The sequence below is a fragment of the Delphinapterus leucas genome, chromosome 5 (genome assembly GCF_059928025.1).
Source record: "Delphinapterus leucas isolate spDelLeu-1000000601 "Yukka" chromosome 5, BTC_Dleu_Yukka2, whole genome shotgun sequence".
NCBI lineage: Eukaryota > Metazoa > Chordata > Mammalia > Artiodactyla > Monodontidae > Delphinapterus > Delphinapterus leucas.
Genome location: NC_143133.1, coordinates 89,816,947 through 89,835,999, shown reverse-complemented (window position 1 = coordinate 89,835,999; position 19,053 = coordinate 89,816,947). Strand labels below are relative to the sequence as shown.

General features: G+C 44.0%; 1 protein-coding gene across 1 annotated transcript in view; it reads right to left on the bottom strand.

Moving 5' to 3' along the window:
- Positions 1-6,018: 6,018 nt before the first annotated feature.
- The window catches only part of PARM1 (prostate androgen-regulated mucin-like protein 1), a 96,747-nt gene continuing 83,712 nt past the window's right edge, over positions 6,019-19,053 (bottom strand). Inside the window, exons 5-6 of the mRNA XM_089911265.1 lie at positions 17,789-17,867; positions 6,019-6,308 (exon numbers count right to left, since the gene is read on the bottom strand). Of these exons, the coding sequence (XP_089767391.1) occupies positions 6,224-6,308; positions 17,789-17,867 (164 nt within the window). The 3' untranslated portion in view covers positions 6,019-6,223. The remainder of the gene's footprint in view (positions 6,309-17,788; positions 17,868-19,053) is intronic.

Below are 19,053 nucleotides of genomic sequence, written 5' to 3'. Positions count from 1 at the left end.
AGCTTAGAGTCTGGTCGGCCGGGTGCCCTGAGAGTGGCCCCCTGGCTACTCTAGAAACCTTCCTATAGGCAGGGATCTTGCTTCTGCAGTGGGTACCCAGCCTCGGGTTGTCCCACTGGGTTCACTGGGATGGCTGGCCCAGTGTACGTGCCAGGAACCTCTGGCACACAGTGAGGGCTCCGTGGAAGTGGTCAAGAGCATGGACTCTGGAGGTCCACTGGTGATATCTGAATTCTGCCCCACCACTTACCAGCTGTACGACCTGGGGCAAGCTTCTAAACCTTTTGGCCCTTAGTCTTCTCATCTGTACCGATGGGGATATTAACAATATCTCTTCACAGGGATGTTAATCCATGTAAAATGCTTAGAATGGTATCTTTGACACAGTTAGTCTATGTGAGAATAAGCATTATTATGACGACCCCAAGGAAAGACGAGTTAGCGCAATGATGGAGCCTTCGGACAAGGGGGGACAGTGACACCAATGGCAGCGTCCCTAGTCCAAGGCTGCTGGGGACTCACATCCGACCTGGGGAGAGCAGGGAGGCTGCATGGGGACAATAAGAGAGAGGTTTTCACTAAAACGCTGGGTGACAGCGGGGCCCTGTGCTCGTCCAGAACTGGGGGGAGGGGAGGCAGTCTTCCCCTTGGTAGAGAACACTGCCCAGCAGGGCAGCAGGAGTCAGCAGAAGGGTGACAGTGCCTGGCAGGGGGTACGTGCTCAGGAGCTGACTGGGCTCGCTCTGGGGTCCATACCAGGCACCCTCGAGATGGCCCAAAATAGCTGAGGGGGACTTTGCAAGGGATCTGACAGTTTTAAGACCTGGGTTATATTTACATCAGATACCAGTCCCGTGGGTGGAAATGGCTCTGCTGACAGACAGACCTGGTTTGAATCCCACCTCTGCCACTTACTAAACTGTAAATGCTTGGATAGCAGGGGGCGTCGCATTCACTGTGGAGCACACAGAAGGATTCAGTCCATGCGTGAATGAATTTAATATCCTGGAACTTCAGTTTCCCCATCTGTAAGATGGCAAGAGTGTAATGACCCCTAAAGCTGATGCAAGGGTTACATTAGACAATTGCCCACAGGCACCTAAAATTCCTAGTGAATATACATTGCTTCTTTTGTTTTTAGTAAATATTCAGTGTCTTGCTTAAATAGAAACACATTTGTTGACTGGAACGGATTAATGCTATCTTAGTGAAGAAAATGTAGTCCATTCTACACTTGCCAAAGACTACATCCTTTTTTTTTTTTTTTTTTTTTTTTCGGTACGCGGGTCCGGCCCAGCGGCCATGGCTCACGGGCCCAGCCGCTCCGCGGCATGTGGGATCTTCCCGGACCGGGGCACGAACCCGTGTCCCCTGCATCGGCAGGCGGACTCTCAACCACTGCGCCACCAGGGAAGCCCCAAAGACTACATCTTTTAAGAGAAGAGGTCATACCTCTTACAGGTGTTTTCCCAATCTGATCAGTGTTTTTCAGTGTCATTCATGACTCAGTCCTTTCTGACAAAAATCAAAATATAGCTACTAGCTATTGGTGCATACTGTTGAATATTAGGAGAGTAAAAGACTGAAGACAGGTTACTCAGTGATTGAAACAGATTATGACCTGACTTGGAAAAGCTATAATACAGGGAAAAAATTAATCTGGAACCAAAAATTCATAATATGTAAACACTACACATTATTATTAGGCTTTTTCTTTCTATACACACGTAATGTGTTTTCCAACCAATCCTGTTCAGGCAAGCTTGGAATAATGGAGTTGTTACTTGCTTTCGTGCCCATGGCAGGTCTTCGAGAAATGACCGAATGATCAACGGTGAAGGGTCTGTTTCACGTCTGGTTCTCTTTGTTCATCTTGAGTCCTCCCCAGCAATCCTCCATGCTGTGTCACTGGAAGCCAGGTACCTAAACATATTAAATCTGACCTCGATTTTAAATCCATCATCAAATCAACTTGCTCTAGCTTGCAGGTGGATCCGCTGCTCTCCTATGTTGCAAGATACATGGGCTTTGTTATTGCTGCGTTCTTCAGAATCAGAATAGTCTTTGGTTGGCTTCTGGAGGTGGAAATTATATCCTGGATGATTGAAATTGCTTGCTATTTAACTGTCGGATGGATGGGTATGCCGAATTATTTGAAGGAGAGCAAAGCAAGTATCAAATGTACTGCTACTGCCTTAACGTGACTTAACATGGATCACTACCTGTTTATTGAATCAAAGTGTTTATTTTTATAACTATTTTATAAGGCATGGTCTACGGTTAAGAGTAAAATCATTGCTTGGAAAGTTTCTTCATTTCTGACATCCTTCAATTCTGTTTCAAGATCAGAGAGAACTTCCCACTCTGCAGAAAGTATTATTTATTGATGTGGGATAAATTTTCTCTAAGAACAAGCCAGGACTACTTAATCTGAGCAGTACTGAGCATAGGAACCGAATGGCTTGAATAACAAAACATATCAAAATGTGAATCAACACTGTCAGATGCAAGCTTTTAAGAACTTTAATTGATATAATTATCGTTAGTATGCAATACGTCTTACAACAAATGTAGATACAATGAGATCAAATATCAAAGAACTTGCAAGTTTTTCCATCTTGAAATGATGTTGGCTAACTCACCCCAAAAAAGCAATCTGGCATTGGTCTCTTGGTTAGCACTATTACCAATATCAACTAGCACTTTAAAATCAAAGTTGAAATGGTACATTCATTTGCCAAAAAGAGATAAAAGGCAAAGAAGGTGAATCAACGTGCAAATTAGCATCTGGCCCAGTTGCAAAATTCATTTCCCAGATGCGAGGGATTGAACCATGCACCCTTGCAAGCAAGATAAAGGGCAAACAGATGACAGTAAACCAAAATCAACTCCACAAAGAACTCAGAAAACTTTGGGATGGTAAAGGCCAGGTCTACTGCTGTTAGCGTTCAGGTCTCCATATGTGTTACCCTGACTCAATAGTCTGTGAGACCTATGTCCTGGGCCATCCTTTCATTCAGGGATGGAAACCATCCTTCACGGTCCCAGGAGTCAGGCGGCGGCACTGGGGGTTAGCTTGGAGTTTTAACAGCTGTCTGTATCTAGTTACTATACAGCTGTCGTTTCATAGATTTAAGTAAAAACAACACATCAGTCAAACAAGAAACTGAGATCACTTATACATTTATGTAGTACTTAAAATGTCTATAAATATTTTTCTCCAGAAATTGAAAACACTGTAGACATGATTTCATTAATCCTCACAACACATTTGTGAGGTAGCATGGGGTGAGGTCCATAGGACAGCATCACGCCCGACTAAGAAATGAAGACACAGACGTCCAGGGAGGGCAGGAGACTTCATTGGGGCCACGGTAAAAGAAAACAAACTTGAACCCCACTCTGTCATTTGCAATCTGTGATCTAGAAGAGGCTGCTGGCCTCTCTCCTGCTCTGACATTCTCTCTAATGCATTATGACTAGTCCGGTCCCTGGAGAGTACATGGTTGTTTTAGGCCAACTGGAGCCATTTCCCTTAAGTAGGCCTGAACAGACTCGCTCCCTGAGGTAAAGGACGTCAGTTATTGGCATATATTTCAGGTGTGTGTGTGTGTGTGTGTGAGTGTGAGTGTGTTAAGCAATATTTGTTGAATGCAGTTGTTAACATTTTTGGCCAACTCAAAAATAGAAAAATGTACTTGGCAAAATAAGGTTCAACCCATCGGTAGTTTACACTAACATAACAAGGAGTGTTAGTTTACGGGAAGCTGTCACCTTGCTGAATGCATCTGCCGTAGGTCCAGATCCCTCTCTCTACCCTAAGGATCCGGAAATTAATAAGAGCAACCAACCCATCAAGTGCTCTTGTACAACAGCAGCCTTGGTAGGGAAAGATGCTAGCTGAGTCAGGGTTCCCTGGGAAGAGGCTGGTCCCTCTCACCCAGTATTTATGACTGAAGCAACACCTAGAAGACCATCTCTCCAAAGGTGCTTCATGGACGTTTTGTCAACACATCTGTGGCCGAGGGAGGAAAAAAGCATATGGAATGTCCTGTCGTTGTTGAATTGTCCTTTGCCGAACCGAAAGCCTATAATGGGGGTGAGGGTAGGAAAGAAGGATAATTACTCAGGCCAAGCATGGTCAGAAGGGGTACCCTTGGTCATTCCTGGCCATTTTTCTGAGAATGTCCACTTTCTTTGTCCAATTTCTTTCAGAGCGGGGGATTGGCACATCATGGAAAGTGTCACCGGCCCTAATGTCTCTGCCCCCAGAGAAGTTTAGCCCAGCACGGTAGCGGCTGTTTTCATGTCAGTACTTTTGCTGGGCCACAGTGAGTGACAGGAGGAGTTGAGGGTCAAGTTTCTGGAAACTAAACAGAGTCATGGCAGCAGGTCCAAGTTTAGAAATAAAATATGATGCAGTTTCAAGTTCTTTATGATAGCATAGGACACTATGACACATTCTGAAACAGAACCCAATGTATATTTTCTACGCTATGAAATCAGGACTAAAATGCCGGCTGCTAATACACAGGTGTTTCAGGAGGACAGGGTTAGAGCCATGAAATAAAGCTATCTAGAAAACACACAGAAATAAAAAGGCAACCATGCACAGCAAAAACAACCCATCCGCCAACACTAAATACTTTTGAGATAAAAATTGAACGAATCGTTTCATTTAGGTAAAAGTAAAAACTATCCCTAACCTGGGGCGTCTTGTTTTGTCGCAACGAGCATCACAATAAATTAGGGTTTCTCACACTCGGCACTGTTGACCTTTGGGGCCAGATAACTCTTAGTTGGGGTAGGCTATTCTGTCCATCGTGGGATGTTTAGTGCCTCCATGGCCTCTACCCAGTGGCAGCACCCCCAGATTGTGACACTCAGAAAGTATCACCAGGCATTTTCAAATGTTCCCTGGATGGGGGAGGGGAAGCAAAATTACCTGCTGCTGAGAAGCACTGCTGGAAACGGATGCCCACAAAGATGATCAGCTCTTTCTCAAAATTCATGATGCAGGATTTTAAAACTAGGTACCCAGGGGTGTCCATTTATCAAACAGCAGAATTAGTAAGGTAAACATTTGGGAAAAATAAACGGATTAATCACTGTGTCTGTACGGAAAAGCCTCACTGAGCAACTACAGACAAACTGGTGCCTTTAAAAAATTAACAGCAACAAGAACAACCAGTTTACAGCCTTTATCGAACAGACAGTAAGGCAGTGAACCAGTTGCTTTGTAGGTAGAAAGCAAGGAGTCTACTGGCTCCTTCAGGCAGTGGATGTCTCTGACAGTTACTGAGGGCTGCTCTTACCTTCCCTAATGAGGTACGCGGTGTATGTTACACGGCCCTTCCCTCCCACCCTCCTCAACGCCCCCATTGCACACTCACTTCACACGTCTCTCCCTTTCTTTTCTACATCTCGCAGCCTTCTCCTGTGGAACCGCTGAAAGCTTGTGGGCTGGGGTCCCAGCTGCGGTTGACTAGAACGGGCAACCTCAGCAGAGACAGTTGTCCTGGAGGGGAGGCCAGGTAGCAGGCGGGCTGAGATCTGACAGCAGCCTGCTACTCTGCCCCTCGGCCAGCTGGCCTCCCCCAGGGCACCTTCTAGGTTCCTCTTTCCTTAATTAGGCAGCTAAGAAACTGGCATCCAGCTAGCAGAGCCGAGCAGGTGTCCTGTGGGACACAACCAGATAAATTGAGATTAAAAAGGAATCTGAGAAACCCCTGCTTCCTTACCTGCAGGGCAAACTCCTCCCAGCACTCATTGCCTTTCCCCTCATTGAGACTTAATGTAATCTCCTAAAGAAAAGTTTAAGAAATACCACACACCGAAAGTTCCCCTAAAAGTAACCCTTGACGACACAACTTGATCCCTCTTCCTGTTTCTTCTCGCAGTGGGACCGGCGCTGGGTACAGACACCTCCACCGTGGCATCCGGCCTGGACGGCTTAGGGTTGGCCCATGTCAGCTGCATGTCAGACTCCACTCACTTTTAAATAATTTTCTTTCTTTCTTTCTTTCTTTTTTTTTTTTTTTTTTGGTACCAGAAAGGGGAAGTTGTAGCAGCCAGAGGAGAGGGAGGAAAACAAAACAACCAAACATACAAAACAAGGCTTAGGATTGTCGCTCAATGCACATCAGGTACTTGTTATTAATTCTACTGGATAAGCACTGATAAATAAAGACAGTTATTCCTCATCCCAGGCCACCTTCCTTTGTTAGGAGTCGTCGTACAGAGGATTGTTGTAGTTTCCCCAGGACCCGTAGTCGTGGTCATCCAAGAGCCTTCCGTAGGAGGAATGCCTGGTGGGAAGGAGAAGAAGGGTGTGGTTATTTGGAGAAGTTGCCCATCTGCGGACAGCCCCGTGCCCTGGGGCGTGAACCGGGGAGAGGAGACACAATCCCTCGGTAGCAGACGCACCAAACCGGGAGGCCCCAGTCCGCAAACACCTTGTAAGTTATGACTGATCCACTGGGAGCCCAACTGGCGCCTTCTGTTGAGATCAGCTGGCTCCTTGTCTCTCTCCTTGATCTCCAGTGCTGGAGGAGGAAGAGGCCCCTTTTTCATGGCTATTTAATAAGAAGTAATGGGAAAGGGAAGGTTGCATTCCTGGCATTTTGGCTTAGGTCCTGGACTTCATCTTCCCTGAAATGATAACGACACAACCAGAACCGCTGTTGCTCTCACCACCCCCTCCTGACCTTTATATAATGTTTTATAATCTACAAAGTTCTTCTATGTTCCGTGTTCACTTGATCCTCAGAATAAAACCATGGGCCAGGTATTGTTCATCCTTATTTCTCCGATGAGGAAAATGGGGCTCAGAGATGTTAACTGACATGCCCAAAGTCACCCAACTGAGCTATGAGTCGAGCCCTCACCTCCGGGATCTGAACCCAGTTCTCTGAGCTCAGCTCCCTGGAGTCTGCTTAGCACCTTAGCTCAGCGGCAATATGGGTTTATCCGGCTTTGCTGGCTCCTTCTGGCAACCTGTTCCACAATTAATGTTCTTTCAGAAAGAAACTGAAATCAGATGCTTATCACTCTTCCGTTTGAAGCCTTTAAGTGGCCCGTCATCCCACACAGAGTCAAAGCCAAAGTCACCACGATGGTTTGCAAAGCCCTGCAGGGTCTGGCTCCTGTTACTTTTCTGAGCAAATCAGCTACTATGCCAGTGCCTTTTGCTCGGTTCCAACCACACTGGCCTCTTTGCTCTCTCCTCCCATGCCTGACACACTCTTGCCTCAGGGTCTTTGCACTTACTGTTCCCTCAGCTTGGAGCAACTGTCCTCCAGATCTCCACATAGCTCATTCCCTCTTTTCCTTACATCTGCCCAAATGTCACCTTCTCAGGGAAGCCTTCCTTAGGAGCTCTATTTAACTTGCAATTCCCCGCCCAAAGCACTCCCTGCTTAATTTTTCTCATAGCACTCACCACCTTCTAACATGCGATACAATTTACGTATTTATTTTGTGACTGCCTCTCTCCTCAAATTAGACTATACATATGGATTATTTGCCTGTCTTGTTTGTTCTTGCCTCTATCTCCAGCACCTAGAGGAGTAAGTCCTCGATAAATGTTTGTGGCAGAAACAGTGATAGGAAAAAACACATCCTGAACTTCCAATCTGTTCACAAGGTGGGAGCTGCTTCCTGGAAATGATTATGGCATTTTAAGAATAAAACCAATGACAGGATTTGGAGAACACCACAAAATGAGCATCTGGTGCCTCTGAGGTTCAGGCTAGCTTGTGAATTTTGACACCTCGCCACTGGAAATCAGGTAGGCTCTCTATAGTACAGATGAACATACCCACTTCCCCTAACTTTTTTCCCAGCTAGATATGAAAATTAAACAAAATGAAAATACAGCCCGAGAGGCACAAGAAGCATTTGCTATATACTTCTATCTGTTGCTAAAATAAGCGCTGTCACTCTTCTAAGCTTATTTACATCTGTCAGGTAGTTGAAAAGAGATGCTTGACGGGCTGGCTTCAGACTCTTAGCTTTCAAAATTCTGATTTCAGTCCCGAGGGCTGGCTCAGTTGACCCAGTCTATATACCTGGAAACTTCCACAATATAGTTTGTTTTCCCTGAAGACCCACACTCATTTCTGTGGGTGTAAGAAGGAAAGAGGTCACAAATAACACACCACTGATCTACTGATTGGCAGGAATAGGGGAGGGCAGTGTTGGTAAATGAGGTCCCGCCCATCCATCGCCAACACTTCACCCACACCTAAAACCTCCAATTCCAATCAAATTCTTTAATAGGAGGGTTGAGAAATGGAAGTTATAGACTGAACAAGTAGAAACCTAGGGACTACAAGACTGGAGCTGGGCCTAAGTTTCAGCATGACTTACTGTGACAAGTCTGGCCAAAAGGGACCCAATAGGCACCTTCTTTTATTGATAGGATACTCTGTCTCACCGCTGTGTGCTTTCTCACAGCATTTTTATATCTATCATATAATTTGATTCTCATAAAATGTCAGTTGAGCCTACAGATGTATGTCCTTGAATATATTTTTAACTCCCTGTTTCTTCATCTATAAAACGGAGAAACAAAAAAATTGCGTTAGGATTGGTGGGTGGATTAAATGAGGTAATGCATATAAAAGACCTGGCCCGTAGTAAATGCACAATAAATGTTGCCCAATATTGCTTTTTAATTTTTATTATAATGAAACTTACACAAGCGCATGACAGATCTGCAAATAGAAAAGGATACTGAGTGAAAAGTGCGCCTCCCTCACTTTCTCCAGGAACTCCTGAAACTATGCCCCAGGCATAGTTATAAAACCAGCTTCTTATATTACAACTTAAAAAAAATTATTATCATGCGAGAGTGGGGTTAGAGGATTAAAAATCTTCTGGGCGTCAGGTCTTACTGCTCGTGGTTATTGTAGGCAAGACTATTTGATCAGAGCTATACCTGAATCTGCTGTATTATAAGAGATGTCTACTACACACACACCAGTAAAATAAAGGAAAAAGATGGAGCTTTCATTTTTCTTTGTCTTCTCATTTGAATGGGCTGTGAGTTGAGCAAAATACTGATAAATGAGGGAAGCAAAGCAAGAAATAGAGATAAACCATGTTTGGGAGTACACTGAACCTGTAGGGCATGTTTTAATGTAATAATGAGCCTAAACAAGAAGAATTGGGTGTGCTGGGATTCAAGCCAGGTTTGGATAAATCCTGTAATACTGTGGAAAGAGGAAGACAGACACATTTTGTGTGTGAGTGTGTGTGTGTGAGATAAGAAGAGAATCATTAATGATCACTTTAAACTATCTCTCTTGGTCAGAACCTCTTAAATCATGGCATGTTTTAGATGGAAATGGGGGAATTTTTCAGATTGGCATTTGTCAGGTCTAAAGTGGTGAAAAAACTCCCACTGTCGGGGCTTCCCTGGTGGTACAGTGGTTAAGAATCCGCCTGCCAATGCAAGGGACACAGGTTCGAGCCCTGGCCCGGGAAGATCCCACATGCCGCGGAGCAACTAAGCCCGTGTGCCACAACTACTGAGCCTGAGCTCTAGAGCCCGCAAGCCACAACTACTGAGCCCATGTGCCACAACTACTGAAGCCCACGCACCTAGAGCCCGTGCTCCGCAACAAAGAGTAGCCCCCGCTCACCGCAACTAGAGAAAAGCCCGCACACAGCAACGAAGACCCAACACAGCCATAAATAAATAAATAAATAAATAAATAAATAAATAAATAAAAACCCCTCCCATTCTCAAGATTAAGAAGGTGGGGCTCGGCCCAAGGGATCTGGAAGACTGTCACTGTGACGTACTGGGAGAGGTGGTACTAAAACTAAGGCCTGTTGGTTCTGTACTGCAAGGCTGCTGCATTTAATTTCAATCTTAAGAGCACTCTGTATGAATGACATCCTCGTCATGTCAAGGCAGTTTCATTTACTCCATTTCTTCATAAAGACCGGCACCCAGCAAGCCAGCATAGCTAAGTTTTCCATTTGCTGTGCGTTGGCTTCCTTAGACAGTAAACCTTCCGGGGGCAGACTACGTCTTACTTTGCTTCTCATTTTCTGAATGTCTGATATGTTGCTCTTAATGCGATGGTACTTTTATAAATACTTGATAATAACTGCTTACATCCAGTAGCATATAAACAGTACACGGAGTAAATACACAGAGTTTACTTTGTCAATACCAGCGGGGATTAGTATGGCCTGTGGCAATTCATTGCGCAATATAACCATGGCAAAGTGAAAATACCTTATTAAAGAAGAGAAAGGGCCAAAGCCACCATTTTAACCTTAAAGATAGGAAGAGGAAAGAGAACTACAACTCAATTTCTCCCGTGTGATGACATGGCTTTGAAGCACTCAGTATAGGCCCACAGTCCTTGTAAATCAATGACACTGTGCTTACTGTCTCTATTGTTCTACTGCGATGGATGATTTAGTTAGCTAAAAGCAGAACCTGAGGGGACAAAATAGGGAATGATTTCTGTGAAGCCCTTGCCTCACTGCTTCCTTCTCAAGTGGTTTTGCTCTAACAAAGCAGCAGTCCCCACTCCCCGCAGTCACCACTGGTGATGCTTTGTTGGTGACAACTGGTAAATGTGGTGTGACATTTATGGTTTGAGGCCTTCTCCACAACTGTGAAAAGGTACCTATTTTAAGATAGCTATAGCATCAATACTTAATGGAACTCAACGCTCTTTGAAAATGAATGAGGTGTTTAACTTTTTTCTGTGTTGAGACAAACATATTTTAGAAAACACCTTCTCCTTTATAAGGGTCAACCCCGGTTCTCCAGCAGGTCTCCAACTTTGTTTATTACTACTCCTTCCAAAGTCCTCTCATCTCTAGTAAAGTGAGTCTTGCCATTCAATCACTGGTGCTTATTATGTGCTAAGAAGGAGAGTTATAAAGATGAATAAGATATGGCTTAGTGCTGGGAAAACACAACTGAACTTGCAGCTCCTTGGTCATTAGCCATTAGGCCTTAGACTCTTAATCATCCACTAGCAAAGCTAGTTTGGTGCAGCTGTCACTGGCTCTTTTGTTTTCGTTGGTGGCTTTCTTTCTCTGATTGTCATTTCCCTGCCTGGCTCCTTTCATTTATTCATTGAAAAGTTATCATTGATCAGTCCTTATTTTGGGATTTGGGGAATACTTCAGTGAAGTAAGAGACAGAAATCCCTGTCCTAAGGGGGCTTACATTCTAATGGGGGAAGACACAACAAATAAGACATGAAAAATAATATGGCAGATGGTAATAAGTACAATAGAGAAAAATAAAGCAAGGAAGGGGAATGACGGCTTCCATATGGGAAGTGGGGATTGTAATTTTGAATATGGTGATCGGGAAAGTCTCACGAAGATGTCATTTGAGCAGACACATAAAGGAGATGTGGATGAGCCATGGGGATGCCTGAGGCAGACCCTACAGACAGAGAGAACAGCATGTGCAAAGGCTCTGGGGCAGAAGCAAACAACACATCTGTGTGGTAGCTACTGACCTATAATTAAAAAAAACTTTCTATATTGGGATGGTTTTAGATTTATAGAAAAATTGCAAAGATAGTACAAAGAATTCCCATGAGCCCTTCACCCAACTTCCCTTGATGTTAACATCTGACATAACCATGGCCCATTAGTCAAAACTAAGAAATTAACATTGTGAACTACCAATTTGAAGCTAAGAAATCTGTGACCATTAGTGGTGAATTTATCTGCCCACAGTTAACCACTGCAAGTTAGTGGCAACAGTTAGAGTATCATAATTCAGTATCTTTAAATAATCACCTTTACTTTGAAGGGGCAGGTAAAATTTATTTTATATTTTAATATCATACTGGCAGACACTCATAACAGAAGAGGCCTGCACGTCGGAACACCTGCCTATTTGTCAACAAGTTCAGAGTCACGAGATAACTAGGGGAAATCTATGGTTTAACAGATTCCCATCGCTTCCCCTTCTCTAAACCTAGTTTCTCTGGAATAAACCAACACTGCTGCTGCACCCCAAACTTTCTTACCCAGAATCATTCACTCAGCCAGCAAGTATCTATAAAGCAACTCTTATATGTCAGGTGTTGCCAGGGGCTCTCTGACCTTCTAGTGGAGGAGACTGGCAGTGGACGCAATGATTCCAGTACAGGGAAGTGAATGGTACGAAGGAGGCGTGGGCAGCATGAAATTCACTGTCTAGAGGGTGAGGGTGGGAGCTTCCCAGAGAAGATCTCTTTTGAGCTAGACAACTTGGAATTAGCCAGATAAGAAAGAGGTGAACCAAACACCTCTGGCCAGGGATCAGCACGTTCAAAAAAAACAAAGGCACGAAACAGCAGAGCATTATACCTGGGAAACTTTAGAGCCAAGTGTGTTTGGAGTGTTGGGAGGAAAGGGTAGAGTGGGGTTACTCAAAGTCTGGTCCTTGGACCAGCAGTACTGGCATCACCCGTGAGCTGGTGAGAGCTGCCACTGCATGGGCCCCACCCTGACACACTGAGTCAGAACTTATGGGGCTGAGACCCAGGAAACTGTGTTTTTAACAAGCTTGTCCACTGGTTCTTTTTGTTTTTTTTAAAATAAATTTATTTATTTATTTTTGGCTGCTTTGGTTCTTCGTTGCTGTGCGGGGCTTTCTCTAGTTGTGGCGAGCAGGGGCTACTCTTTGGTGTGGTGCATGGGCTTCTTATTGCGATGGCTTCTATTGTTGTGGAGCACAGGCTTTAGGCACGTGGGCTCAGTAGGGCTCTAGAGCGCAGGCTCAGTAGTTGTGGCGCACAGGCTTAGTTGCTCTGCGGCATGTAGGATCTTCCCGGACCAGGGCTCGAACCCGTGTCCCCTGCATTGGCAGGTGGATTCTTAACCACCACGCCACCAGGGAGGCCCTCGCCCATTGGTTCTTATGCACATTGAAGTCTTGAGAATCACTGAGGTAGAGAATCAAGTCAACTAGACCTACAGAATGCCAGAAGCTGACCGGAAAAGGTCAACCTGTAGTTAGCAAACACTAGAAGATCTTAGGCTTCATGGCTGGCTCTTTATGCGCCTAGTTTTTCAACCTAACAACAACCAGGAAGAATCCAGTTGTGGAAAATGTCATCACTAGAAAGACTTAAAGCAAAACAGGTGACTTCTACAAAGATGTCTTAAGGGCAAGGCCCTGTTGTGTCTACAAATCAAGATCACATTTATTTTTGTGAAGGGAACAGCCGTGTTGTCTGTCTGGGCTACCAGCACACCTAATTATAGCAGCATCCACGTTGCTGGCGATAGCAGATATGGTCTCCTGCCCAGGAGATTATCTCGTGGCTGAACAGTTTTGAGCCAACTTAAACAAAACAGAACTGACTTACCTCATTCTTCAATCATCACTAATTAAAGACAACCTTCTGCTAGAGGCAGGTGGGGCTTTTGCTTTCTTTCAGAGTTGCCCTGGAATAAAGATTTCTCAGAGATAGCTTCTATTAATGAATGTATGATGTGGATGCCACTTCAGAGGCGTTTAAAAAAAGCACAATTGAAATTGCCAAGATGGAACATGGAAGTCTGCACGTCAACAGGTAATTAGAAAACGGAGCTTCTGTGCCGTCTTCCTCCTCCTCCACCTCTCCTCTCTCCTTTGAATCCCTGACGCCTACGGAACGGGGTCGCTGGTGGCTACCGTTTACTGAGCACCTGAGTAGGAAGCGTATAATGACAATTACAACGAGGACAGCAGTTGGCCCTTCCGTGGCCCTCACTTCAATCCCGGAACTGCGTGTTTACTGTATCATAGTTTAATCCTCATAACAAGCCTGAGGTAGGTATTAGTATTCTAGTCCTATTTTACAAACAAGGAAAGTGAGTGCAGAGTGATTAATGAACTTGCCCTAGAGTCCGTATTCTTTACCATGTTATACGGTCTTTCCAGGTCATCTACATTCATTACTCCACTTCATCTTCAAGACAACCTTGAAAGATAGGTGTTATCAGCTCTATTTTTGCGGGTGAAGAAATGAAGGATCGGGGAGATTATAAATTTGCCCAAAGCCACCTAAATAGTAAGTAGAAGGGTCAGTATCGAACCTGATTGCAAAGCCCACGTTCCTCCCTCCACCCCACATTGTTGCTGGCTACAGTGCGGGGGTGGATAGTAGAAAAGAGCCTCCTTGGAAGGTTCTGGGCAGTTCATTTTTATAAATTGCATCCAAAAGCGGCTTAGGTTAGAGTGCCCTTTTTCTGGTGGTGAGGCTGCCCTTTCAAGCAGATCTTCTTTTGCCTTTGCCGGGACATCGGCTGGGCCTGGGGTGATAGGGCGTGGTTGCAGGCCAGAAGCTAATGGTTCCCTCATGGGCTGTGATTTCAGTCACTTGCTGCTCCAGCCAAGTGAGCTAAAAAAACCACAGACAACATACCTCTGTCATGTTATTGTTCTCCGAAATGTGGGACAATAGGAATGGAGGAAATTTCCAGCCAAGGCAAAGCTCAACCTTAGGTACACACACACACACACACACACACACACACACACACATGCATGCACAGTTGTCAGTTGAGCCAAGTGTATTTTTGATGAATGATTAGTGGGGCTTTCCAAGAATCTGGCAAAATAACACTTGAAGGGGTTTTAGCACAGCCTTGAGATGCATGAGAGCTATTAACCTCCTTATGTTATCATTTTTCCAAAATAATTACCAGAGCAGCAGAAAGAGGTTTTCCTTAGGGGGTTTCTAAACAGGGGTCTGATCACTTTATCCATCCTTAAGTTTGTAGTGCCAAAGATAAATAACAACCTTATACTTACACCATGGGGGCCTTTCTACATTAAGAGGGAGGAACTACATTACAGGGGAGAGAAACAACGACTAGTTCAATTTAACCATTCACTGAATTTATCTAGTGTTGAGAATGCTTGGAGAAAAAATATAATTTTTTTAATTAAAATTTTTTTAATTAATAAAATTTAAATAATTTTTTAAATTTTAGAATTAAATTTTATTTAATTTTTTAAAATTTAAATTTAAAAATTTTTTAAATTTTTTAAGTAAAATGTTATACAATTTTAACCAGCACTCATTAGAACCAATTTTAATGGCATGCTAACAAAATTTTCCAAACCCAGTAAGTTCTGAGATGGCAGAACTGTGTCTCATGACTGATGTGACCCCATTGCTTAGAAGAGTTCCTGGCACATGGCTAATGCTCGGTAACTATCTATTGACCAGCTGTCCTACTGGCGTTCCTTCCAGCTGACCACTTTGATGATAATGATGGCAGTGCTATGTACTTGGGAAGCAGCATCCATTAATCCTTCCAACGATGCTACCAAGTAGTTAAAATTACGGTCCTCATCTTACAGAGGAGGGAAAGTGAGGGATAGTGAAGCTCTGTTACATGCCCAGGTGATGGTAGAAGCTGCTAGAAAGTGGTAGGGCTGAGATTGGAACTGAGATCTCCCTGCTCCTGGAGTCTGAGTTCTTAGTCACTGTTCTAGTCTGTCTGTCTATCATCAGTGGTAGGCTTCAGGTGGTGAAGTTGAGTTCTTGCCTGGAGTCAAGAAGAAGAGTCCTGAGGTTATTTTAACATCATTTCTGGCAAGTGTGTGGCGAGGGGGAAGTGTCTCTATTTTGTTCCATACACTGTGGAGGCATTTTTGGTGACATAGCCCTTTGGAACTCACCACTGGTGATTCCAGAATGTCTCTAAAATTTCTCTGTAAGTTCCTTTCTTTGAGCCCCACCCAGAATCTCCCAAACACAAAGAGAAACTCTGTTACAAAGTGGGAATGAGGTACCCAGACTGGTTCATAAAAGCCAATTTAACTAATAATTAAAATACAGTGTATCTACCATGATAAACTAGTAATTAAGCCAGATGGAAAAGGGTAGCATTCAGTAAGGTATAATTCATGAAACTGTTTGATGCTCAAGGAAATATAGACTTAATGAAGAGAAAGATTGTTTTTTTAATTTGAAGACCACTGGATCCTTTCATAAAGGCTTTTAGACACAGGTAATGCTAGCACTTTAATTCCATTTTCTCTTTGAAACCTGGCTTTCCTGTTCTTTGTACTTTAGGTAGGGGTGATATTACAAGGCACTCTCACACTTGACACCAGTCATTAGATTGATTTTGTTCATGTGTAGAACAAAAGATGGAGGGAGATAAAAGGGAAGGGTGAGGGGAGGGTTCCCCACTGGGCGCTGGGCTGGGCTGGGGTGACCGGAGGAGATGAGAGAGGGCAGCAGAGGGGATGTGTGTGTAGAGATGAGAAACTAAATACGTGAGCTCCACGTGGGGAACCAGGACACGCCTCTTGAGGGAGAAGCACAGCTGTGATGAGAAAAAGTCAAGAGTGTGCATGTGTGCACAATCGTGCCTGTGTGTTCTTACGTTCAGTTGTGCATTTATTCAATTTATCGAGCATCTTCTTTATGCCAGCTCTGTGCTCACAGAGAAAGTCTGGGTCCTCAGGCAGTTCACATTTTTGTGGGGAAAAGAGACAAAAGACAAGCAAACAAGCATATAAAAAAAAACAAATAAAATCACATACAGTGAAAACAACCAGGATGAAACTAATTAAGGCACTAGGAGAATAAATAACAAAGGCACCAAACTGGAAGGGAAGTCTCCTGGAGAATGTGACTCGAAAGCCATGTATGAGGAAGAACTAGAAGAAGAACATTTCAGGGAGAGGGACCAACAAGAACCAAGGGCCTGGAGAGACAAAGTACCTGGTGTGTTCTAAGAACTGGATGGAAAGCCAGTGTGACTGCAGCTCAGTGGTTAACAGGGAGAGAAATGTGTGATGAGCAAGAAGACGTGGCAGGGTGGGTCCATGAAGGAACTCACGCCAAGCTGAAGGGTCAGTTTAATTCTAAGGGCAGGGGGAAAGCCACTGGGGGCGTTTGAGGGAGGGAGTGACAGGTCGAAGGAGCTTCCACAAAGATGGGCTTGGCTGTTGGGAGGAGAACGCATTGGGGGGTCAGGGACCAGTTGTGCTCATCATGGTGGCATGCGTCCTCCTGTCCCTGTTATAGGCACTGGGCAGACTGGGGAACCAGACAGCCACTTGCCTTTTGGCATTTTACAGCTGGAAGGACACTCAGTGTGAGTAACGTGGTTTTTGAGAGTTTTGATTTTATAGACGGTAGACGACAAAAGTGGAGGGCTCACAGGGTACTGCAACTTTCTCTTTGGCTAAAGAAAGTAAAAACTCAACTACCATCTGTGATCACATTCTTTTCATAAGAGAAAGGATATTTTAAAACCCAAACTATAAGGATATAATCTCGGGGGGAAAAAAACCCAATTTTGTAGAAAACACTACGCTTTCCTTGTATTTTCAACATTTTGCTTTAGAAGCGGTGAGAACCTCCTTCCAGGCTGGGTACACACTCCCACATCAGTGTTCAGAACATCAGTGTTTTGGAACCATTGAGCCTGCCTATCTCGCCCATTTCACAGGTGAGACAAAGTGAGGTTCAGGAGGCATGCGGCTTTCTCAGGGTGATGATGTGAGTTAAGGGCAGAGGGCCAAGGCCCCAGTCCCCTCACTCCAGGTTCATTCTCCTTCCATTACATCATCACGCTGTATAGTCCGGATGATTTCTTCTGCTTTGCCAACTTTCAGATACTGCCCCATCTATTCCTGTCCAGGGTGCAGTACGCCGGCCATTTTCACTTCCCTGCCAAGATTTCTGAGAGCTGAGATACTTATGAAGAAACAAGAACTCAGCAAAACAGCTCACAGCCCAGAGCCTGATAAAAAGGAATTCCATTCTTTATAAAGAAGAGGAGGGTGGTGTCTTACCTGATCTTTAGATAGGCTGCAACTCCAAACACCAGCAACACCACAGCAATGACTGTCACCGTAATGGCGGCGATGCTGCCTGGGAAGGAGAAGAGGCACAGAAAGAAGATGAAGGAAGGGTGTTCACTCCAGATCATTCTGCAATGCGAAACCCAGGAGCTTAATTCTGTTATCAAAATGCTTCTCAGGCTAGGCTAAGTTCGGTAAATGGCCAATATTTATGAAGACCTTTTGTCTGGCCTTGAGTTCAGAAAAGAGTTCACAGTAATATTTGATCATTTTTTTAAGAATGCCACCGATCTGTTGCTGCTGCTGCTGCCGTCTGCAGGGGTAGTGGATTTAAAATCTGCTGAAGTACTATTTTCTTCTTTCATGTGCTTTAGCTTGTCCTTCTAGCATTTGCAAAATATTGGAAGACCTAGGATTCTTAGTCAAGGGTCATGACAAAATAATGCTGTTGATTTTTTAATAAAGCAGAACCACAGCGCTATGTCAGTAGTGGCCACTTCAAAAGGGTCATCTTGGTAGGAGATGCACTAATTTTAATGATGCCATCAAATCAAAGCATTTTAAAAGAACACCTCTTTGGGTCATGTGTCCAGTTTTCAGCCCTGAAAGGTGAATCTGATTTTGTAGAGGATAAAGTCAAGTTTGGTGTATAAAATAAGGTCAAGTCTGGTAGGTAACGCTATGTTTTGTTTGTAGAAATAACCAGGCACAATTATAAAGTAACATGAAGGTTTTATTGTGTAGTTTAAAATCTGTTTCCAAAGGCACCTATTAATGGGCAGTTAAAAAACAAAAAACCCTTTGAGCACATAGCCTTGTAAGAATAACCATACTGCTTCCAGAGATTACTACTTTGGGGCACAATGCTCCTTTTGTGTGAGTTGGAGGCTAATAATGTATATATTTCAGTTTTATTTCACCTCAGAAATACCAAGAATCAATTGGGCTTTTGTCTCCTCATTGTTAAAGTGACTTTTTAGCATTAAAGTTGGTACTAGGGATCCCATTTACTCGTTCAGGCCACTGAGAAATTATTTTTTACTTCAACAAATGAATGGGACTCTTAAACACATTGGAAAGAGCATCAGATCTGGAGTCTGAATATGTGGATTCAAGTGTGGTTCTATCATTAGCTGTCTGACTATGGGCTAATTACTTAACCCTGTGGACCACTCACCTGCTGTGACAGAGAAAGAAGAGCTGTTCTACCTGCCCACATAATTTGAAGAAAATTAAATGAGGTGCCCTGTGCACCA